Raw genomic sequence first — 24534 nt, 5'->3', positions numbered from 1 at the left:
TAGGGCCTCCCTCTCTCTGGGGGGCCCCAAAAAAATTTAAAGGAAAAAAACCTGGATGTACATTTCCAAAATATATGATAAAAAACAAATAAAATAAAACCTACATACAGCAACAGTGTTTTGTGTTGTGTAGGCTCCAATGATGTAAGTCATGGGCCTCGCCTGCTCCCTAAAATATCACTGGTTTGCTCATTTCTATATATAGGGTGCCTACATTCTGAATGGACTGGTTGCCTATTAGGTCCATAAATTACCATACAGCATATGTTCAACACAAAAAACAGCGGCAATTTGTTGTTGACAAAGGACAGCTGGTCATATAAAGGGCCCCATTACCTTCAGCAGCCTAGGGCCTCATCAGACCTAAATCCGGCCCTGGCTGTAGCGCTGCCCAGGTGCGAGGAGGAAAAGCCAGGAACCTTCTGTCCCCTGTGTCAGTTCCAGGCCGGAAGACTTTGGGAAACGGGCCTCGGCGGGAGCGAAGCCTCGACGGACCGCAACGTCGGGCAGGGAAGCCCGCCCGCGTTTCCCGTACTTCCGCCCTGCAGCAAGATGGCGGCGGGCAGCGGGGGTTCCGGGCACCGTCGGCGGCGCGGGGCGCTGCGGCTGCTGATGCGGGTGGGCTCGGTGCTGCTCACGCGCTTCCCGTTCTGGCACTGCCTCAGCGGCCTCCTCCTCAACGCCGAGCGCGCCGACGCCCGCCGGTGAGCCCGCGCGGCCGGGAAAGCGGTGGCGGTGGCGGCGTCGAGGGCGCTTCTGAGCATGTGCAGAGGGCCTTCTGCGCCTTGACTCCCCGGCGGGTTGTGGGGTCGGGGAAGGAATCCAGTATTTGCTTTTAGGAGGTCGTGAGCTTAGGGGGTTTGTGGGGTGGGGAAAGGAGAAGGGTGGGGAGCCCTCCAGGGTCTTCACAGAGAGGGGTTAGGTGGGGGAAGAACCATAGAAATGTAAAGTTGGAATTATTATTATTATTATTATTATTATTATAATTATTATTATTATTATTATTATTATTATTATTATTATTATAACTGTCCTGCGACCTCCTGGTATAGGACGGTATATAAATTCAACAAATATTATTATTATTATTATTATTATTATTATTATTATTATTATTATTATTTGAACCACCCTTATTCTGTGAACTGTCCTGAGACCTCCCGGTATAGGGTGATACAGTGGACGCTCAGGTTGCGAACGTGATCCGTGCAGGAGGCACGTTCGCACCCCTCAGCGTTCGCAACTTGCAGCGCCGCGTCTGTGCGTGGGCGCGTTCCAATTCGGCGCTTCTGCATATGCACAAAGTGCAATTTAGCACTTCTGCACATGTGCGACTGCTGAAACCCGGAAGTAACCCGTTCCAGTACTTCCGGGTTTCAACGCGTCCATAACCCGAAAAAAGGCAACCTGAAGCGTCTGTAACCCGAGGTATGACTGTATATAAATTCAATAAATATTATTATTTTATTATTGCTATTAGTAGTAGTAGTAATACCCTGCCCATCTGTGTGGCTTCCAGCATAATGTTATAGAAGTGTGTGTGTCTTACTAAACACCAAAATTAACAAATGCCAGAGTTTTGGGCTATTTGTGATAGGAAAGGAGAATATAAGCTGCAAAGGAATTCCTGGGTAGCCTGGCCAAGCCAGGGCCGTTAAGAGAGCCATTGTGGGTCGTTATGATAACGTAATAACATAATAAACCATTAAAGATTAAGAAGCTTCTGTATGCAGGGCTAAAGGTTATATAGTTACTCCCAGGGGTCCTTTCATTTAACTAACCCCTTGCAATGCAGGAATCTCCATCGAAGCATCTATTCTGCCTTGGTTGGACCACACTTAGAATACTTGTGCCCAGTTCTGGGCAATTTAAGAAGGGTGTTGACAAGCTGATACAGGGTCTGGAAAGCAAGACTTATCAGGAACGCTTGAGGGAGCTGAGTATGTCCAATAAAGAGATAGAGGAGATTTGATAGCCATCTTCAAATATCTGAAGGAGCGTCTCCACCCCCATCGTTCTACCCGGACACTGAGGTCCAGCACCGAGGGCCTTCTGGCAGTTCCCTCACTGCAAGAAGCCAAGTTACAGGGAACCAGGCAGAGGGCCTTCTCGGTAGTGGCGCCTTCCCTGTGGAACACCCTCCCACCAGATGTCAAAGAGAACAACAACTACCAGGCTTTTAGAAGACATCTGAAGGCAGCCCTGTTTCGGGAAGCTTTTAATGTTTGATGTATTATAGTATTTTAATATTCTTTTGGAAGCCGCCCAGAGTGGCTGGGGAAGCCCAGCCAGATGGGCGGGGTATAAATAATAAATTATTATTATTATTATTATTATTATTATTATTATTATTATTATTATTATCTAAAGGGCTGTCACATGGAGGACAGAGCTAGCTTGTTTTCTCCTGCTCTGGAAGCTAGGACTGAAAGCTTCAGAGATTGCAGGTTGCCTGGAGATGAGTCATAGTTGCCACAGGCGACCATGCCAGTGGCTGTTTACAAGCCTGCAGGAAGGATACCTGAACATAGCTTCCCAAGTGTATTGGCACATGCATGCGTTTCTTGTCATGCCTGCAGATGGGAAGAGAGATGGTGGAAAACTCTGGGAAAAGGAAGTAAAAGAACATGGATGTTTATATGGCTAACTATATTTGGGGTGGTGCTGTGGGTTAAACCACAGAGCCTAGGACCTGCCGATCAGAAGGTCGGTGGTTTGAATCCCTCCGATGGGGTGAGCTCCTGTTGCTCGGTCCCTGCTCCTGCCAACCTAGCAGTTTGAAAGCACGTCAAAGTGCAAGTAGATAAATAGGTACCCTTCCGGCGGGAAGTTAAATGCCATTTCCGTGCGCTGCTCTGGTTCGCCAGAAGCGGCTTAGTCCTGCTGGCCACATGACCCGGAAGCTGTACGCCGGCTCCCTTGGCCAATAAAGCAAGATGAGCACCACAACCCCAGAGTCGATCACGACTGGACCTAATGGTCAGGGGTCCCTTTATCTTTACCTATATTTGGGGTAGAAACCTAGAACTGCTGCTAGTATACTGACTTACTAAAACACACACACACACACACAAGTCCAGACTTTCAAAATAACATATCGTGGCAATGAGTTCCATAGCACTTATAACAGTCTGTGCTTGAAATTGAATTCCCCATGGTTTCAAAATGTTGCATTTAGCGACGCTAATTAAATCTGCATAGCTTTGCAACAGTTCGTACATCACGAAAAAACTTTCCATAGCTGGGTCTGTTTCGGGGTGGAATGATTCCTCCTTGGGGATTTAGTTCTTTAAAAAAAACACCCATAGCCCTATTTTTCTCTTTCCTTTCTCCTTGTCAAAATAAAAAAATTCCTTCCAGTAGCACCTTAAAGACCAACTAAGTTAGTTCTTGGTATGAGCTTTCGTGTGCATGCACACTTCTTCAGATACACTGAAACAGAAGTTGCCAGATCCTTCTATATAGTGAGAAGGTGGGGAGGGGTATTATTCAGAAGGGTGGTGGGAATGGGAGATTGGCAGATAGCTGAGATGAGCCTGTTGACGACTCTTAACGACTGTAATAGGTCTTACAGGAAAAGGCAAGGGGTGAGAAGGTGAGAAATGGCTAGTCATGTATAATGAGATAAGAATCCAATGTCTCTGTTCAGACCAGGTCTCTCCATGGTTTTAAGTTTGGTAATGAGTTGCAATTCAGCAGCTTCTCTTTCCAGTCTATTTCTGAAATTCCTTTGTAGTAAAACAGCTACTTTGAGATCTTGTATAGAATGTCCTGGGAGATTGAAGTGTTCTCCTACTGGTTTCTCTGTTTTGTGATTCTTGATGTCAGATTTATGTCCGTTTATTCTTTGGCGTAACTTTCTCCTTGTGTTGTATTTGTTTCTTCTGGGTGCCTTTGATGACTAATGTTCTACATTTTATTTCCTTGCCCAGAAAACCAGACATCCCTGTTCCATTTCTCTACTTCGACATGGGCATGGCGGTGCTGTGTGCTAGCTTCATGTCCTTTGGGGTGAAGCGCAGGTGGTTTGCCCTGGGGGCTGCCCTTCAGTTGGCTATCAGCACATATGCGGCGTACATTGGAGGCTATGCACACTATGGAGACTGGCTGAAGGTGAGATAGAGGAGAGAGAGAGTCTTTGGCTCATTGTCTTCTCAAAAGCTGCAGTTGGACTGTACTAGATTGCAGCTGAGTAGAAGAGCGCTTGCTCTGCTTACAAAACGTCCTCGGGTTCAGTCCCCAGCTTGGGAAGCACCAAGGGAAGAAGGCTCAGAGCCTGGGGGGTAGTGGTGGGACAATGAAGAGGGAGAAGACTGGGAGGAGGAGGTGTCAGAAGCTTGAAGAGGTAACAGGGTTTAGTGAGCGGGAAGAATCTGTGGCAGAGAGAAGTCCAGAATCGGAGGCAGAAGCTGAAACAGAAGAGTGGGATGAGGGAGGCCAAGAGGCAGAGATGAGTCAGGCTAGTGAAGAGTCCCAAGTGTCTCCCCCTCTTGCTGTGACAAGCTCTCTTCCTCTCTGGTCTCCCAGAACCAGAAGAGGGTGGCAAAAAAACGGGCATGCAGGTGCAGTCTCTGATTGCTTAGGCAGCGGTTCTCAACCTGTGGGTCCCCAGATGTTGTTGGACTGCAACTCCCATCATCCCTGAGCTCTGGCCTTGCTAGCTACGGGTGATGGGAGTTGTAGTTCAACAACATCTGGGGACCCACAGGTTGAGAAAGGCTGGCTTAGAGCGTCGTCTCCAATAGCTTATGATAAAGGGAACTAAACCCTGGTGTTTGCCCTGAGCGTCAAGTGGTCAGAGGCATACAGCTAAACCTCAGTTGTCGAACGTAATCCATTCTGGAAGATCATTCAACTTCCAAAACGTTTGACAACCGAGGCATGGCTTCTGATTGGTTGCAAGAGCTGCTTGGACTCAAGTGGAAGTCGTGTCGGATGTTCGGGTTCCAAAAAACGTTCAAAAACTGGAGCATTTCCTTCCGAGTTTTTGGTGTTCGGGAGCCGAACTGTTCGAAAACGGAGCTGTTCGAGAACTGAGGTTTGACTGTAGTTTGTCTGTATATGTACCTGCCCTACATGTGTATCATCCTTTATATGCTATTGAAGCTATCCTGCATGAATCCCAGATATTGTTTATGCATTTATATCAACTGCCCACTTTTTAAAAATCCCCAACTCTTAAATCTTTGGGGCAAAAGTGATCCCCACTGCTTGCTTTCTACACTCATGTTGCTCTTTGGTCACCTCCCTTTCCAGCCTTAACCCCCCCCCAAAAAAAAAAAAAATGCTTAAAGCTTTCTTTGCAATAAGGGACAGTGGTGAGATTAGATGTGTCCAGAGGGCTCCTCTTTGCTTCCTGAAGGACATCAGAGCAGTCGGCGGATAGATGGTTTCTCTGTTGACTGGATTTGGCTTGCAGGCTGATAGTTGCCTCCCGGCCTAAGGCTGTGGCACTGAGCTTTCCTCTGAACAGATCTTCAGGTTTGTCTGAGACTGAGGATCTGCCAGAGGTGAGCAATGTGAGATGCTTTAGTTTGTGCCCATAAGCGCTGAGGGATAAAGAATGGTTGTCTTCTAAAGTGCTTTTAGAGTAAGTACAGAATTAATTTTTTATGCTGGTGTTACTCTACAGGGTATCTGCTCTGAGCCTGTGTGGATTAGGCGTTGGTTGTGAATCTAAGTGAGATAGCAAATTGGTCAATGACACCTTTAATTTTCACCCCGTTTCTGCTTTCTGTCTAGCCCTTCTGGTATCAGACCCTGGATCACTTCAGAAGTACAGATCTTGGCTTAATACACCAACATGTTCACAAACCTTGTGCCTGTCTGCTTTGTCCTCACCTTTCCCTTCAAGATCAACCCAGGAAGTCTTCCATTAACCCACATTTCCCGTTAATGTACAAACCATTGTTTAAGATCATGGTTCATTCTGAACCCGGCAACCATAGTTTTGTGGTTTGTGGATGTATCAGAAAACTAATGGAAGACTTCCTGGATTAGTCTCAGCGGTGTTGGGGGCTGCGTAAGGCTGGAATGCACATATGCAAGGATTCTTCATGTTTATTAAGCTGGGATTTGTAGGTCTGAACAAGGCATTTAACTGTAATCTTCCAAAAATAGTCTGTGCTAGACCAGAGTAGAAGAATTCTCTCTTCTTGCAAAAATAGCAGTGTGGATGCTTGGGAATTTGGGTGCAAATGTTTGCAGCTCATATGATACAGTAAACCAGCGTATCTTTGGTTATTGTGGATTCAAGGTGTTTGGTTTGCTTTCCGTTAACTTGCCTGCCTTGTCTTTTGGCGCAGGTGAGGATGTATTCACGAACAATAGCCATCATTGGTGGTCTCTTGGTCTTGGCAAGCGGGGCCGGCGAGATCTACCGGCAGAAACCGCGAAACAGGTCCCTGCAGTCCACGGGGCAGGTTTTCATCGGCATCTACCTCATCTGCGTGGTACGTATGCTGTCAAATCCCAGAATGGTCAAATCCCAAATGTTTGGAACCCTAGATGTTGCTGGACCACAACTCCCATCACCCTCACTTTCTCTGCTTGCCTCCCTTTCCTCTTCCAGGCCTACTCTCTCCAGCACAGCAAGGAAGATCGCCTCGCCTATCTCAGTGGCGTCCCAGGTGGAGAAATTGCCTTACAGCTCCTCTTTGTCCTCTACGGGGTGCTGGCCTTGTCCTTCCTGTCTGGCTACTACATCACCGCAGCCGCTCAGATCTTGTCGGTCATCCTCCCTCTGGTCATCCTCTTCATCGACGGCAACTTGGGTTACTGGCACGATTCCCGCCGAGTCGAATTCTGGAATCAAATGAAGCTGGTTGGGCAGAACGTTGGGATCTTTGGGGCCGCCATAATTTTGGCCACAGATGGCTGACATTAGACTCTCTGAGACACTGAAGCACGGTGCTTTGAAGTGGGCGTGGGGTACATATTGCAGGGGATGGAGACGCTCCCTCTTTTTTATTATTTATTTTTTTATCATTTTACTGCATCTTTTAAAAAAACACACCACCCGTTCCTTGCTATTGGCAGCTAAACGAACGAGCAGGTGGTGGTTTTCAAAACCCAGAGCCATTCCTACATTGTTATTTTCATTTCAAAAGGACACCTTAGCAGTTTCCTCCTCCACATGTTGTAGTAATTGTGAGAGTCTCTAGTGGGCTCAGGGCTGCATCAGTGAAGCTTTTGGGCTGTCATCTCATTTCAGCAGGGAAGGGGTGAATCTTTGCGTCCATGCTGGCCAATAGGTTAAAGATAACTTTGCAAAGGTCGCTGTGACCTTGGGTGCGCCGGTTCTGGATCCCAACCCTGGGGTTTGGGTAGCCAAAGACACAGAGATCATTCGACTCATCTTTGCTCTGTATGCAGGTGGTGGAGGCTGTTGTGGAACATGCATTTCCTTCTAACAAGCAGGTCAGAGATTTTGAAAGGTTCTCAGAAGTTCATGCGAACCACAGACTCCCTCTTAGATGGGCTGGCTTCCTCTTCGCCTGTACCAAAGCTTTTGCAAAGCTCCCTGGACACGTATGAAGTGCCACCTACAACCAGTTAGGCAAAACTGTTCCATTTGGAACGTAGCAACTCGGAGAAATGTCTCCCTGCCGCCATTCTTGCGCAGTACAGAGTGGATACAGCTTTTGTGCACACAGGGCGTAGCTGATTAAACGGGATGGTGTCATCCTTGCACGATGGGAAAAGAAGAGCTAATCCAGCGCTACCTTTTACCTAACTCGGGAGTCTTGGAGGCTGCTCTCAAAATGTTTGGTGGATGGGATTGGGTTGTTGGGGAAGAGAAGCCTGAAGCTCATTGCCCCTCACCCCTGGAAGGGGCAAGTTCAGACTTTACAATATTGGACTAGGTGGGCTGCCTAATGACCCAAGGCAGCTTTCAAGAGCTCAGAAACTCCTGCTACTTCCATCCCCCAGCATTGAGCAGGTTTTGTTCTGGAATAATTTATTCCAGGCCTGGGGATGCTGAGGCCCTCCAGATTTTGCTGGACTACAACACCCATCGTCCTTGACCATTGGACCCACTTGCCAGGGCCAGTGGCAGTTGGGTTTCATCTGGAGGGCCACTGCAGCATAACTTGGGAAAGGCAGAGAATTGTTCTCTCACCATGAGGAAGTTGGGTACCTTAATTTCCCAGCTGGCTATGTACAAGCATGAGCTCTTTCTATATCTGCAAGATCATGCTTGGCACATTTTATTTATTACTTCCGAACTCAAAGGCGACACAGAGAACTGAATCATTGCTCCATAGTAGTGGCGTCTCTCCAGATTCCCAAGTTTGTTTTCTCTTTTGGAAAGAATGAGGGGGTGGGGAAGGGGATTCTCAGCATGTTCAGAAATCTTTAAAACCTAGCATAATCAGCTAAAATGGCACGTGTGCTGAAACACATTGAATTGCGCTGTTATAGGGGCAGGAATCTGCTTTTGGGGTGTGTGTGTGGAGGCGACCTACCACCAGAACACACATTTAATCTCCCCCTGTACCTGATCGGGTTTCTCCTTGTCGACCCCAGCGCGCAAGCTTTCTGCAGTTTAATCTGCATACATGCAGTTTCTACAATAGGGATTGGACTTCAGGGAAGAGTGTGCATGAAGGGGAAAGAAGAAAACCCTTGTCGGAATTGAACATCCCCTTGGAATTTGGTGTGTGTGTTGAGGAGGGTGGGATGTTTGTGTTTGGCTGGGGCTTGCCAGGGGTTTAAAATGCTGCCCAGCAATCACTCCTGGGAAACACCAGCCACACCATCTGTTTGGATGCACTGGTCTGTGTTTGCTTTTTAAAAAGTGTGTTCTTCCATTTCAGTCGTATCCCAAGCACTCCTGTGAAGGCACTTTGGAGCTGATTGGGCTCTCTTTTCTAGGCTCAAAGGCCACTGAAACACGGTTGACCATACACTGCATTCCCCCTTTCCCTTATCGGCAGATAATTGCTGATGGCTGCGTCTTCCTTTTGGCTTTTTCTAAACCACACTGTGTTTATGGAGGATCAAGAAGAAAATAAAACACTTTTTCCAGTCTCCCATTTTTTATCTTTCCGTGCCTGTCCTTTCCGCTGCTTCCAAACACTCGCCGGTCTTTGAACTTCCAAACAACCCAAGTTTTAGCAGGGCTGCGTGGACTGGGGAGGTTTCGGTTATGCAATGCTTGACGCCCCAGGCAGAAACTGGCAGCTGTACAAAACTCAGCATTTGTGCATCGTCATGTCATGCCAGCATCTTAGGTATTTAAGGTAAAGGTAAAGGGACCCCTGACCTTTAGGTCCAGTCGTGGCCGACTCTGGGGTTGTGGCGCTCATCTCGCTTTACTGGCCGAGGGAGCCGGCGTACAGCTTCCGGGTCATGTGGCCAGAATGACTAAGCCGCTTCTGGCAAACCAGAGCAGCGCACGGAAATGCTGTTTACCTTCCCACCGGCGCGATACCTATTTATCTACTTGCACTTTGACATGCTTTCGAACTGCTACGTTGGCAGGATCAGGGACCGAGAAACGGGAGCTCACCCCGTCGCAGGGATTCGAACCGCCGACCTTTTGATCGGCAAGTCCTAGGCTCTGTGGTTTAATCCACAGCGCCACCCGCGTCCCTTAGGCATTTAGGAAGCTGCCTTATATCAAGTCAGCTCATTGGTCGCTCTAGCTCAGTATCACCTGCACTGAATGGCAGCAGCTTGCCAGGGTTTCTGGCAGGGCATCTCCAACAGCCTGCCACTGGTGCCTAAAAGTGTATAATGAAGGTGCCAGGTGAACTTCCCTGGGGAAAGCATTAAAGCGATAAAACAAACATTAAAAACTCCCCTAAACAGTTCCCTGAGGAACTGGCAGAAAGAATTCCATGATATTTATTTGTTATTTCTATACCGCCCTTCATCAAACGATCCCAGGGCATATGATGGAATAAAACAAGATAAAATGCAAGTACAGTGGTATCTCGGGTTAAGTACTTAATTCGTTCCGGAGGTCTGTTCTTAACCTGAAACTGTTCTTAACCTGAAGCACCACTTTAGCTAACGGGGCCTCCTGCTGCTGTGCCGCCAGAGCACAATTTCTGTTCCAATCCTGAAGCACTATTTCTGGGTTAGCGGAGTCTGTAATCTGAAGTGTATGTAACCTGAGGCACCACTGTAAATAATTAAACCAAAATAATAACCCCACTTCCCGCCGCCTGATGGTATGTCTTTAGGTGTTTCAACTAAAAATGCACTTCTGGCTGCTTGGTCCATCCTGAAATACAAGTGCGGTGACCAGGAATTGGCACTAGGTGGTCCCCTCTACTAATCTACAGCAGATTTTTATTTTTTATTTTTGCAGCTCTGGGTGTGCGCAAAGGGGAAGATTGCATTGAATGCATGCCCAGTTCAGTTCAATAAAGCGTTCCCACGGCTAAATGCAGTATTTCCACTGCTTATCCTTTCTAAACAATATTTTAAAATGTGCAAGTTCAAATATCAGGGCAGACAGGATATATAAGCATTTAAAATGAAATAAGAGGATCCAAATATTCCTGGAAGCTCGATACTACTATGTCTCCAGAATAATTTCCTAGCCTGTGCTTGTGCTTGTCTAGTATTCTGCATCTCTGGAGAGGCAACGCAGCTTCACATCTTTGCTGGACCGAGCAAACCAAATATTGGGGGAAAGAAGACTTGTGCTGGGGCTAAGCCAAGGAAGGCTGGGAAAGAGCCCTGCTTTTTGCCACCATGACTTCTCTTTGCTCAGTTTCTCCAGGGAGCGACAAGAAGTCATGAAGAAAATACTGAGCTAGATAATGGTCTGACTCTGCATAAAGGGCCTTCCTATGGCACCTATTGGTACAAGAATCCTGCATCAGGCCGTTTCTCAGGGACTGAAGAATGTGTATCTATATCCTAAGCTCATTTCTCCACATTGTCACATCGGTTTGTAGAGGATTTTTTTATAGAGTCCTCATGAAAATTCATTGGCATTTCAGCAGAATTTTCTTCTAATTTTTGCATGCATTTTTTTTTCAAAACAATGTTCCCTAACGTAATGCATTTTCATAGGTTTTAATTAATACAAGTTGTTTTTAATTAATATATACACTTTACTCCAGTATACACTTCCCCCCCTTAGTATACACCACTGGGCTGGAAAACTGCATTGCAAAATTCAGAGAAGTGTGGTTTTCAAAGGGTGGCTGTGTTTCAATTCACCTATTTTGTTTTTGAAAGTGTGAATTAGGTTTGCCTTGAAATGTGAGTGGAAATAAAGGTCTCCCCCCCCCCCCATTTGATGCGTTCCCATCCCGGTTAAATACGTCCAAATAAATGTGAAATTGAGACATCGGCTACTACAAACCAAAGCAATCTATGGTATAGCGTTGTCCTCTGGCTCCTTAATGCCCATTATGGCACACAGGCTTTTATGATACCCACATCTTCGCATTGCTCTAAATGGTTCTTCTCTTAGTTTTCCAGAGCTTTGTCAAGATGTAATAACTGAGCTGCCTGGTGCAGCCAGGGCTGGGAGAATAGGGGAGTGTGGGCCGGTTTTTTGTTTCTGTCAGTTACAGGATAAATTGATGGCGTTAACCAGCATGGAAACAATGACTAATCCAGGATAAAAACCAAAGGCAGTGTGTCCTCTTTGTCCTGAACAAAGCAGCCTGTTTCAAACATGCGTCGTGAGGTAAGCATCAAACAATGGCTTCTGTGGCATTCTGGGTAACACAGTCTTGTCCCGTCGTTCATTTTTGACAGGTCCCTTTCACCATTTTGCGTGGTGAGGTTTTGTTTGTTTTTGTCACAGTGTTCCTTGCATCAATATGCTGGGCGGAAAATGGACAGATCCAAGAACTGGGTTGTGGTGGTTTTTTTTTCTAAGGGGTGTGAAAAGGAGTATGGCTGGATAGCGACTATATAGAGTAAGCATAGTCGGAGCAATTGAGTGCTTTGTTTTTAAGACCACTGAAAGAATTTGGAGAAGTGCTACAAACGTGGTTTCTAGACCTTCCTTCAATCTGTGGAGCAAGCAAGAGAAATAACTCGGCCCAATTTGCCCAGTTAATTGACTCTCCAGATGTTTCTGAACTAAAACTCCCATCAGGCCTAGCAAGCACCTTCTTTGGCGATCACTTCTTTGGCAATCACTCGTAGCGAGTAAGATTGTCTTCCATAAATACTGTTTTAAAAGTGAGTCTGTAAGTGACTGTGGAGGCCAATTCTGGATCCACAGTGGGGACATAGGTTTCCAGGCGGGAGTTGATCATGGTGAGAGTTGCCAAGCGTGCCTTCTTCTTAGCACGTTTCTCCCTTTCGTCCTGAGTTTTAGCATCTTCAAAGCTTGTGACACCTTTGGTAAATGCTGATCTCCAACTGGAGCGCTCGCAGGCCAGTGTTTCCCAGTTGTCAATGTCTATACTACATTTTTAAAGATTTGCCTTGAGAGAGTCTTTAAACCTCTTGTTGACCACCAGCAGTATGCTTTCCATTTTGAAGTTTGGAATAGAGTAGTTGCTTTGGAAGACGATAATCAGGCATCCACACAACATGACCGGTCCAACAAAATTGATGTTGAAGAATCATTGCTTTGACACTGGTGATCCTTGCTTCTTCCAGTACACTGGCATTAGTTCGCCTGTCTTCCCAGGTGATGAGTAAATTTTTCCAGAGATACTGCTGATGGAATCTTTTGAGGAGTTGGAGATGGCATTTGTCCATGTTTCACAAGCATACAGTACGGTTGGCAGCCAATGTCCTGCCAGTAAAATTCAATTGCCATTCTAGTCAGTTGCTCTTCAAGGAAACAGGTGTGTGTGTGTCTTTTGTCTTGTGCAGCAAGATGTCTGGGGACGGCCCTGAGTTGAGTCAGCTCCCTGCTGCCTGAAGGCAAGGCCATTGGCCTTATGTGTGGAATCTTTGGTCTTCCAAATGTGGCTGGACTCCAACTCCCATCAGCCCCAGGAAACATGGCCAATAGCCAGGCATAATGGGAGTCATGGTTCAGCACCACCTGGAGGGCCAGAAGAAGAAGAAGAAGAAGAAGAAGAAGAAGAAGAAGAAGAAGAGTTTGGATTTGATATCCCGCTTTATCACTACCCAAAGGAGTCTCAAAGTGGCTAACATTCTCCTTTCCCTTCCTCCCTCACAACAAACACTCTGTGAGGTGAGTGAGGCTGAGAGACTTCAGAGAAGTGTGACTGGCCCAAGGTCACCCAGCAGCTGCATGTGGAGGAGCGGAGATGCGAACCCAGTTCACCAGATTACAAGTCTATCGCTCTTAACCACTACACCACACTGGCTCACACCACAGCTTGCCACACCTGCTAGTAGGGATGAAGATTAATTTCTTTACATGCTTACCTGAGAGAAGGTTTGCCACACCTTGCCTCATGCCTCAACCCACCAGAAATGCCGCGTAATATGTGCGCCCTATACGAACGATGCGAAATGGGATATGCCGAGATAGCTCAGGTAAGCTGAATAAACCTCGTTTATGTATTTGAGTCCATTACTCTCTATTATTATTATTATAACATTTCTCGAAGTGAGTTCTCATGAACAATTGCAAACACTTTCTCCCCCCTGAAATTATTTTTATTTGGTTTTACAAGTATAAACAAACAAACAAACAAACAAACAAACAAACAAACAAATAAATCCCTGCCCATCTGTCAGGGTTTCCCCAGACACTCTGGGCAGCTTCCAACAAAAGATTAAAAATACATTAAGACATCAGTCATTAAAAACTTTCCTTCATTTGGAAATAAACTTCTGGTAGGATATCTGCAGGAAGCCCTCTCCAGCAAGGTGCCGTGACTGACTGGGAATTTAAGGGGCGAGGCAATCTTTTAGGTATCCTGATCCCAAACAATATAGGACCTTGTAGACCAGCACTAGGAACCTGAATTTTGCTAGGTTTCCTGTTGCAGGAGGAAGGAAATGTTGAATTCTGCTCCATAGTGGGGAGAATCATAGGCTGTTCTGCTTCGATTTTTAAGGGCGGGGGGAATTGGTGTGTTCTTACTGGGTCAAAGAGAAGGTACAATGTTATTTTTGACTCAAACTGGCCTCTTTTATTTCTCTTTCTCCCCGAAATAATCCAAGTATATGTTCCTATGAGACTGCTCACCTCTGCTTTGTGTTCCAGACACAGTCAGGTAGAGATTTGAAACAGACGATACAGTTTCCAAAGCCATCATGGCAGGCGCCTTCCACTCAATGATTTGCTTTTAAGGACATCATCAATTCCAACTTTGGTGATAATGGGACAGCTGGGACTCTGCTAATCAATCTTTCAAGCGCTGTAATTTTATTTATATGCTCTCTGAAGCATCTGCTGCTTCCCTTTTCTGATCTGGAAATGGAAGGTGCCTTTGCTATCTTCCCTCTTTCTCTCTCTTAAAAGAAAAAATAAACCCACAAAACCCCCCTAACTTACACATGCAACATACCCTCCAACACGTTGAGGTGGAAACCAGGACGCCATTTCCTGGGGCCATGCTTTCTGCATGTGTCACGTGACCTGTGCAAGATCACAGTGCGCAAAATGGCCGCCATGCTCTCACGTGAAAAAAGGGTGATGTCCCAGTTTTCCTGGGACAGTTGAGCTGTAGGTGAAATCTATGGATCCCCTAATGAGCGATGCTGTTTAACCAATCCCTTGAGAGAGTGAAAGAGTTTTGGATGTAGGAAAACATTCATCCCTTGCCCCCTGCCCACCCTTTATTTTAATTTGTTCCTGTTGTAAACAAAATCTGTCCTTTTTCCCTTATGGGGTATCCAAGAGCCCTTATAGAATCCTTACATGGGTTCCCTATTGGTAGGAGAAAATAACAGAGGCCAACCAGAGAATATTGAGAAGCAAAGCAGCTAGTAAGCCTGATCTTTATCGATCTGTTGCAACAGGGTGCTCCCCTCACATGCAGGAAAGGTGGACGACCCAGAATTAAGGTGTGCCTGCCCTTATATAGACATTTTAAATTCCCTGCCCTGGAGCTCAAGACAACCCCTCCATACATCATCCATCCATCACAGAAGGGGTGTAACCCAAGACCACCCCCCACAAACATCATACCTACACCACAGAAAAGGTGGTCCACAACAGAAATTTGAATGTTGTTGTTTTCCCTGTCTGCCAGGTTATCTGATAATGCCTTATCTCATTGCCTTTCCTGGTAGTCTGTCACCCTTTGAAATGGTGATTACTCAATTCCTGAGACAATGGGAAGGCTCCCTGACCCCTTCCCTCCCTGCAGAGAAAACATTTGGTCAGCTTGGGAGTCAAAATGGTTTCAGGTCGGTCTTCCTGTGTTGATCTATGCTTGGTTGGTACATTTATGAACATTTATCATATATCTAAGACCTTAAAATTCTTATCACATCCCCTTGCTTGTTACTAAGGTTGAACACAACTCCTTGATACAATCCCAGGGCTCAACATGGACTCCTTGGATCAGATGATCTGAGCTGGAACCACCTGCCCCAGTTCTGGCCTCAAACCAATTGTGCATTTAATTAGGGTTGGAGGTGTCCTGTTGTGAGTTTCCAGCTTTGCCAAGCCTGTAAACACACAAAACCCCAATTCATTTGGAGGCACCAAATGTTTTATCTATATGGTGAGCAGTTCATTGACCCAGAAACCCTAATGGACCTCTGCATTCCCACCCCAATATTTTAAATCAACATTGTTCCTCCAAAACTGCTTTCCCCCCATAACATTATATAAGTTTTCCAACAATAACAAAAGTAAAACAACAATAAAAACAAACAGATTGACTTCCCCCTATTCTCTTCCTTGGTTCCATTGTGTGTCAGTGTGCTACATGTCCATTGTAACGTTTTAACCATTTGAATGACTTATTCTCCATACATAATGAAATTACAAGTAGTCTTAAAACCCTGCCAATGTATTGGCCTGTGTACATTGCTTCTGTATATATGCAATAAAGTCCTTCCATTCTTCCTTAAATTCATTGTTGTCTCTTTCTCTTAATTTCATTGTCAATTTTGCCATTTCAGCATATTCCGTTAATTTTACTTGCCAATCTTCTTTTAGCTGGGTCACTTTCTTCTTTCCAGTGTTGTGCTAATAGTGTTCGTGCAGCTGTAGTTGCATACGTAAACAAGTTCTTTTGTGATCTTGGTAAATCCATTCCTGTTAAGCCAAATGGGAAAGTTTCTGGTTTTTTTAAAAACAAAAGTTATTTTAAACATCTTCATTTCATTATAAATCATTTCAAAATATTTCTTAAGAATTTTGCAATCCCACCACATATGAAAAAATGTCCCTTCTATTATTTTACATTTCCAACACTTTCTTTAGTTTCATACATTTTTGCTAATTTAACAGGAGTTAGATACCATCTATACATCATTTTCATGTAATTTTCTTTAATTGCCACACATGCTGTAAATTTTATCTCTTTCTTCCATAGTTTTTCCCATTCCTCCATCTAAATACTGTGTCCCACATCTTGTGCCCATTTAATCATAACTGATTCAACCTCTTCATCTTTCGTCTCCCAGTCCAGCAACAGATTGTACATTTTTGATATTAATTTCTTACAATTTTCTATTATTTCTCTCTGAAAGGTTGAAATTTCATTATGAAATTTCTTGGGGGCCCCCAAGAGAGTAGGGCCCTAAGCTATAGCTTGTTTAGCTTATACGTAAATCCGGCACTAAAGGTCCATATAGTTAAAGCTATGGTTTTCCCAGTAGTGATGTATGGAAGTGAGAGCTGGACCATAAAGACGGCTGATCGACGAAGAATTGATGCTTTTGAATTATGGTGCTGGAGGAGACTCTTGAGAGTCCCATGGACTGCAAGAAGATCAAACGTATCCGTTCTTAAGGAAATCAGCCCTGAGTGCTCACTGGAAGGACAGTTCCTGAAGCTGAGACTCCAATACTTTGGCCACCTCATGAGAAGAGAAGACTCCCTGGAAAAGACCCTGGTGTTGGGAAAGATGGAGGGCACAAGGAGAAGGGGACGACAGAGGACGAGATGGTTGGATAGTATTCTCGAAGCTACCAGCATGAGTTTGACCAAACTGCGGGGGGCAGTGGAAGACAGGAGTGCCTGGCGTGCTCTGGTCCATGGGGTCACGAAGAGTCAGACATGACTAAGCAACTAAACAACAACAAAATCCACCACTGGCTTGCTAAGCACTTCCCAGAGTAGCCCATGCGCCAAATCTTTCCCCGCTAGCTGTCCTCTCTGGTGCTAAGTGGCTCTGTCTTTGCCTCTATGTGCCAGGAGAATTATACTTATGAACTGAATCCAAGGAGCACCAAATGCTGGAACCTGATGATGCCAGGCTCCCTCCCCGCCTGACTGCAGCTGCTTCCTGGACATAAACGGGAACTTGAGATCTCCCCGGGGCATTTGGGAGCTAATCACTGTTGGCCTGGGAGTGAGGGAGCCACCTGCAGCAGGCAGAGCTTCACTTATGCTTGCGTCCCCAGGAGCCTCTCACCTTTGCCACTCTGCGTAGCAGCACCTGTCGGGCTATTACAGGAGATTCAATAAAATCAGAAGAAGAGGTGTCTGTTTCAGGCTTGATCCATTTCCCAGGACAAGGGATGCAGGTGTCTCTTGCAAATTATATGCCTGGGGGGCCGAAAGAGAGCTGGAAAACGCAGTGCATGATGGGAAGTGGGATTCCCAGCACAGCTCTGGGTGTGTTTAGGAAGGCAATATATTTATATTTATATTTATATTTATACACAAACACACATATATGTGTATGTGTGTTTGTGTATAATCAATCATATCTATCTAATCAATCGTATACACACACACACACAGTGCTTTCCCCTGCTAAAAAATGTTTAGGGGTACTCTCATTTAGATTCAAGAAAATCACCATTGAATAGTTCAATTCGGGGGAAATAAATACAGTATATGGACAATAGTACAAAGATTCACAAAATGTTTAGGGGTATGAGTCCCCCTATGCCCCCCTCCAAAAAAACCCCACTGTGTGTGTATGTATTTGATTTTCCAATATCGTTCCAATGGCAGCCTCACTGTAACAATACCAATTTTATCTAATTAATACAATCATTACTGCCAATTATTCAAATGTCAAATTATACAATTTCATTAAACCGGTTCCCCCGCATGCTAGAGTTGATGAGCTCATTCTTCTACATTTTTTTTTCTGCGTTCCAAAATTTTAATAATCTCCATTGCATTGCATCCAGATATAATAACCCCTTATATAATAGCTACAATCTTGTGATTTCTATTTGTGTTGGTCTGTTAGGTAACTTAATATCAACCTTTAGATATTTAGTGGGAAGGGCTGTAGGCTCAGTGGAAGAGCATTGGCTCTGGGGTGTCAGTTTGCGTATTGGCTCAGGAAGCACAAATCAGATTAAAAAAAATAAAAATTGGCAAACCAAAATGAACTTCTCCACCAGTTCTGCTCCAAGAGACTCAGTGTCAAGCAATTACAACCCAGGGGTCAGCAAACTTTTTCAGAAGGGGGCCGGTCCACTGTCCCTCAGACCTTGTGGGGGGCCGGACTATATTTTGAAAAATATAATGAACAATTCCTATGTCCCACAAATAACCCAGAGATGCATTTTTTAAAAAGCACACATTCTACTCATGTAAAAACACCAGGCAGGCCCCACAAATAACCCGGAGAAGCATTTTAAATAAAAGGACACAGTCTACTCATGTAAAAACATGCTGATTCCCGAATCATCCACGGGCCAGATTTAGAAGGCGATTGGGCCGCATCCAGCCCATGGGCCTTAGGTTGCCTACCCATGCAACACACCTTCCATACTCCCTAGGAATGACAGAAAAACCGGGTGTAGACAGCATTGGCGACAGCCTTTTCTGTCCTTCCAGCGGGCAGGCTCGCTTATTATGGGTGCCAAACCAATGGTATGCTAGAGATGGAAGGGGAGGCTGGTCTGTTTTTCCACCTTCCCCAAAAGCGTTCCCAGAGACACCAGAAAGGAAAACAGAACAAACTGTGGCCTTGTCCTGGAAGAAAGTGTCCCTTACGTGCCAACATCTGAATTACCCCTGGAAATGAAATGGTGAAAAAGTAAGAAACAAACAGCAAAACAAAACCCCATCAAACAACATTTTATGAAAAGGAATTCTCTAGACTGTGTGCGGTAGTTTGGGAGCTGAAGAATAAATGGTTCATTATTTATACTCGGTAGGATTTAGGAGGGTTATCATACAATGTATGGCTGCAGGTGACAATGGAGCAACACCTGCTGCTAATGATCGAGACCGATTAATCATATTTGTTCTACTTGTTCTTTTGTGCGTTGGGGCAGAACTGAATGTTAGCTTGGCAAATGCTTAACCCCTGTCCCTTTTCTTCTGCAAAGGTCTCACAGCACCCCACCCCACACCCAGCCTCCTCCGTTTCTCAGTGAAATTGTAAACTGCCTGGGGAGAGTGGAGATGGGCACATTTGTCCATTTCAGTTTCTCATTTTTCCAGTCCAGTTCTCCATGTTTCCCTATCGGTTTGCATATTTTAAAAATAAAAGTTGTCATGATAACAACAACAACAACAACAACAACAACAACAACAACAACAACAACAACAACAACGTATTATTTATACCCTGCCCATCTGGCTGGGTTTCCCCAGCCACTCTGGGTAGCTTCCAACACATTAAAATGCGGGTAGGCAAACTAAGGCCTGGGGGCCAGATCCGGCCCAATCGCCTTCTAAATCCGGCCTGCGGACGGTCCGGGAACCAGCGTGTTTTTACATAAGTAGAATGTGTGCTTTTATTTAAAATACATCTCTGGGTTATTTGTGGGGCCTGTCTGGTGTTTTTACATGAGTAGAATGTGTGCTTTTATTTAAAATGCATCTCCAGGTTATTTGTGGGGCATAGGAATTCATTCATTCCCCCCCCTCCAAAATATACTCCAGCCCCCCACAAGGTCTAAGGAACAGTGGACCGGCCCCCTGCTGAAAAAGTTTGCTGACCCCTGCATTAAAACATAGTGAGACATCAAACATTAAAAACTTCCCTAAGCAGTGCTGTCTTCAGATGTCTTTGAAAAGTCAAATAGTTGTTTATTTCTTTGACATCTGATCAGAGGGCGTTCCACAGGGCTTGTGCAAGTACCGAGAAGGTCCTATGCCCGGTTCCCTGTAACCTCACTTCTTGCAGTGAGGGAACCGCCAGAAGGCCCTCAGAGCTGGTATACTGGGCCAAGGCTGTTTAGGGCTTTAAAGGTCAGCACTAACACTTTGAATTGTGCTCAGAAACATATTAAGAACCAATGTAAGTCTTTCAGGACTGGTGTGATATGGTCCTGGAGGCCAGTCACCAGTCTAGTTGTGGCATTCTGGATTAGTTGTAGTTTTTGAGCTACCTTCAAAGGTAGCACCACGTAGAGTTCATTGCAGAAGCCCAAGATGGCTTACAAAAAGCTCTCAAATGCATGACATAACTGAGGTCCAGCCCTGAGGGACTTCTGGCAGTTCCCTCACTGCAAGAAGTGAAGCTACAGGGAACCAAGCAGGTGGCCTTCTCAGTAGTGGCACCCACCTTGTGGAACACTGTCCCATCAGATGTCAAGGAGATGAGAAACTATATAACCTTTAGAATAAATCTGAAGGCAGCCCTATATAGGGAAGGTTTTGATGTTTTACTGGGTTGGAATGTGTTGCAAGCTGCCCAGAGTGGCTGGGGAAACCCAGCGAGATGGGCAGCATATAAATAAACTATAATTGCTTTTTGCTGTTGTAATTATTATTAGGGCGGTGTGCTCTGAAAAGCAGGTTTCTAACCCTCCAAATAACCCCATAAGAAGTAGTGATGTGGCCAACGTGGATGCAGTGGCATAGCATGGTTTGTTAGTGCCCGGGGCCATGCAGAAGAATGGGAGGGAAGGAAATGGACTGAGTAAGCATGCACATTCAAGCATCTGTGTCACCCAGGAGATCACAGCCACAGACTTGAGATGAGTCGTTCTGTGGTCTGGAGAGGTCACTTCCTGGTTCACGTGGAGAAGCCATTTTCAACAGAGCCCAGCAACGGAAGTGTGCAGCTGTATTGAGGCAGCACCGGGTGTTGAAATTTGGGCCCCTATCAATTTTGCACCCCTGTCGCCTCCCCCTTCCAGGCTATGCCACTGCGTGGGTGACTTTAAAAGTGGATAAGGCAAAAGCATGGAGGGAAAGGTTGTCAGTAGCTACCGGCCACAGTGGCTATGTTCTGCCTCCACCGTCAGGAGTGCCATGTGTTCTGACTTTGAAATAAACATGTTCATTGCTAGCATGCTAAGCAAGAGGATGTCTACCTTAACAGGAATAGCATACTACCTACCATCATTTGCCCTCTCAATTATTCAGGGGGAAAACAATGCTGTCCAGGGTTGTAAAGACTGCGGAGAGAATAACTGGGTGCACTCTTCCCACCTTGGATCAAATCTATGCTTCCAGGTGCTATAAGAAAGCTGCAGAGATAGCGCAGGATAGTGCGCACCCCGGAAACGATCTCTTCCAGCTTCTGCCTTCTGGAAGAAGGTAGAGGGATATAAAGACTAGGACTAGCCGCCTGAGAAACAGTTTCTATCCAAATGCGATTTTGGTTTTAAACGCAGTGTAAGGAGTCTCTATGGGAGTGTATTGTATTTTTAAAATGGGGTATCAGAGTTTTTAGGGGGCAAGCCAGGTTGAGATAGCAGGCTTGTTGGTTTTGAATGTCTTATGTAGACCCCCCCCCCAATTTCATTGTTCTGTTTGGGACAATGACAATAAAGTTTATCGTATCGTATCGATTAGGGACGCGGGTGGCGCTGTGGGTTAAACCACAGAGCCTAGGACTTGCCGATCAGAAGGTCGGAGGTTTGAATCCCCGTGATGGGGTGAGCTCCCGTTGCTCAGTCCCAGCTCCTGCCCACCTAGCAGTTCGAAAGCACATCAAAGTGCAAGTAGATAAATAGGTAGCGCTCCGGTGGGAAGGTAAACGGCGTTTCTGTGCGCTGCTGTGGTTCGCCAGAAGTGGCTTAGTCATGCTGGCCACATGACCCGGAAGCTTTACGCCGGCTCCCTCGGCCAATAAAGCGAGAAGAGCACCGCAACCCCAGAGTCAGTCACGACTGGACCAAATGGTCAGGGGTCCCTTTACCTTTATCGTATTGATTGTATCCTTTTGCAGACTGCTTGATCATTTTTTCTCCCTCCTGCAAGTGGGTTTTCCAATGAAATCAAAGAGAAAACATGGCTGAAATAGCACTGTCCACTATTTAGCTCCCATAACACCTGGTAATGTGAGGAAGCAGCCGATCCTGGCGGCATTGTGGATCTTCAGTCCTGCCATCTCTGGGTCTTGGCCAAGAAGTGTTTCCTTTGCATCGGAGATCTGTCTCGTGGCGCTTTGGGGAGGGAAATGGCTCTTGATTGCTTTCCTAGCAAATGGGATGGAAAACTGGCCTTTTGCTCATCTCAGGGGATAGTTCCAGAAAGTTAGATGGACACCCCCTGGGCAGTTTCGTAAGCTGTTCCGACAGCATTTTGACGTTTGCAGGTTGTTCTAAATGACGGGGCCAGGCTGTGTGCATTAAGAGGAACAGTGACTAAATGGCCCCTTTTAGCCTCTTCTGTTTGCACACTCTCTTCCTTCAGATTGCTCCGCATTTCGCTGTGTAAACAGCTTCCCCCTCCGCCTCTTTCCCCCTCCTAAATGGAAAAACAGAAGGCAAGGGAACATGTCACAGGCACAGCAGGGTGAGACAGAGGCCACTTTTGCGCCATTCATTTACAGAACCATGACACCACTTTAGACCAGGGTTTCCAGTTGTTGGTTTTTTTGGACTACAACTCCCATCATCCCTAGCTAGCGGGACCAGTGATGGGGACTGTAGTCCAAAAACAGCTGGAGAACCAAGTTTGGGAAACTCTGCTTTAAACACTCATGGCTTCCGCCACAGAATTCCGGGAGCTGTAGTTTAAGAGTTCTGAGATTTGTTAGGAGACCACCCCAAATTTCCCTCACAGAGGTATGATTCCCAGAGTTCCCCATGAAGAGAGATGTGTTGTTTAACCACTCAGGGAATCCTAGCTCTCGGGCTATTTGTATGTGCATTGCCTTTCAAATCACACTGCCACTGGGCCAGGTTTGAATTGTTTTTCTGTTTAAATACCTTTAATAAAGACATTTTTTGGTGGGGTGCAGCCCTTCTTTGAATTTCACGATGCAGTCCTCCAACAATAAGGTGCATATATTAGAACAAAACACAGGAAGAAGAAATACAGGTATTTGTGAAAATAATACAGTGGTACCTTGGGTTACATACGCTTCAGGTTACAGACTCCGCTAACCCAGAAATAGTGCTTCAGGTTAAGAACATTGCTTCAGGATAAGAACAGAAATCGTGCAGCAGCGGCACAGCGGCAGCAGGAGGCCCCATTAGCTAAAGTGGTGCGTCAGGTTAAGAACAGTTTCAGGTTAAGAACGAATTAAGTACTTAACCCGAGGTACCACTATATACAAAATTCATTATATTCGGCAATGGGACGTGTTGGAGGGAATGCAATATGCCTTGTTCTGGCCTAGCCTGGCTATGACAATGCTTCTATTAACGGGGGGGGGGGGGGGACTACACTGCAGCCTCTTCTCCTTTCCCGAGCAAGGCTTGCTCTTCAAGCAGAGCCGATAACTCGGTCTCCAACTGTTTCTCCCACCTGGAGGCGGTGATGCCCAGGCAAAGGTTGTCAGATGCAGCCCCTTCCTTCTCAGCCAGGAGCACTGGAAGCGAAGCCCACCCTGGGAGATCTTCCTGAGTCACCGGGAGGAAGAGGAGGGCACAGCCAGCAGGGAGCGCTTGGCGGAGGGAGGCTGGATACAGGCCATCACTTCCAATTAAAGCAGAGGCACTGGGAGCCGTTTGCAAAGAGTTCTGTCCTCTGCTTTTCACTGGCATTTTAAAAGTACAGTGGTACCTTTGGTTCTCAAATTTAATCCGTTCCGGAAGTCCGTTCCAAAACTGAAGTGTTCCAAAACCAAGGCATGCTTTCCCATAGAAAGGACCGTATTTTTCACTCCATAAGAAGCACCTGACCATATAAGAAGCACCTAGTTTTTAGAGGAGGAAAATAAGGAAAAAAATATTCTGAACGAAACAGTGGATGTATGATTTTGTGGTTCATGCTGTGGCCACAGACATATGATTTGACGGTGAGTTTGCGGTAGCCAAATGCAAAAATCCTGAGAATCCATGTGGATCCGTGGTTTGTAACCACGTTTTTGCGCCATTGTGGCCCCACGAAACAGCGGATGCGCGATTTTTTTGGTGCGGGCTATAGCCATGGACATGCTATGTGATCTGATGGTGAATTTGGGGTGACCCAATGCAAAAATCCTGAGGATCCATGTGGATCCGTGCTTTGTAACCACATTTTTGTGCCATTGCGGCCCCCTGAAACAGCAATTTAACATGAATTTTACTATTGAATGAGACCATTGATCCATCAAATGAAAGCAATAATCAATGTACTGTACTATAAAATAAATAAGGCAGTATTGTAGACGATAACAATTAAAAGTATTTTTTTTTCTT

General features: G+C 45.7%; 1 protein-coding gene across 1 annotated transcript; it reads left to right on the top strand.

Moving 5' to 3' along the window:
- The first annotated feature begins 502 nt into the window (after positions 1-502).
- Positions 503-9033, top strand: TMEM101 (transmembrane protein 101). Its single transcript, XM_083470272.1, has 4 exons — positions 503-704; positions 3933-4113; positions 6306-6452; positions 6572-9033. Exons 1-4 carry the CDS (start codon positions 553-555, stop codon positions 6878-6880), a joined length of 789 nt encoding a protein of 262 aa, XP_083326398.1. The 5' UTR covers positions 503-552; the 3' UTR covers positions 6881-9033.
- The last annotated feature ends 15501 nt before the right edge of the window (positions 9034-24534 follow it).

The sequence above is a fragment of the Podarcis liolepis genome (assembly GCF_965112155.1).
Source record: "Podarcis liolepis genome assembly, chromosome: 13".
NCBI classification, from domain to species: Eukaryota; Metazoa; Chordata; class Lepidosauria; order Squamata; family Lacertidae; genus Podarcis; species Podarcis liolepis.
Note: the sequence above shows the minus strand (reverse complement) of the source record. Positions and strands in the feature narration are given on the sequence as shown.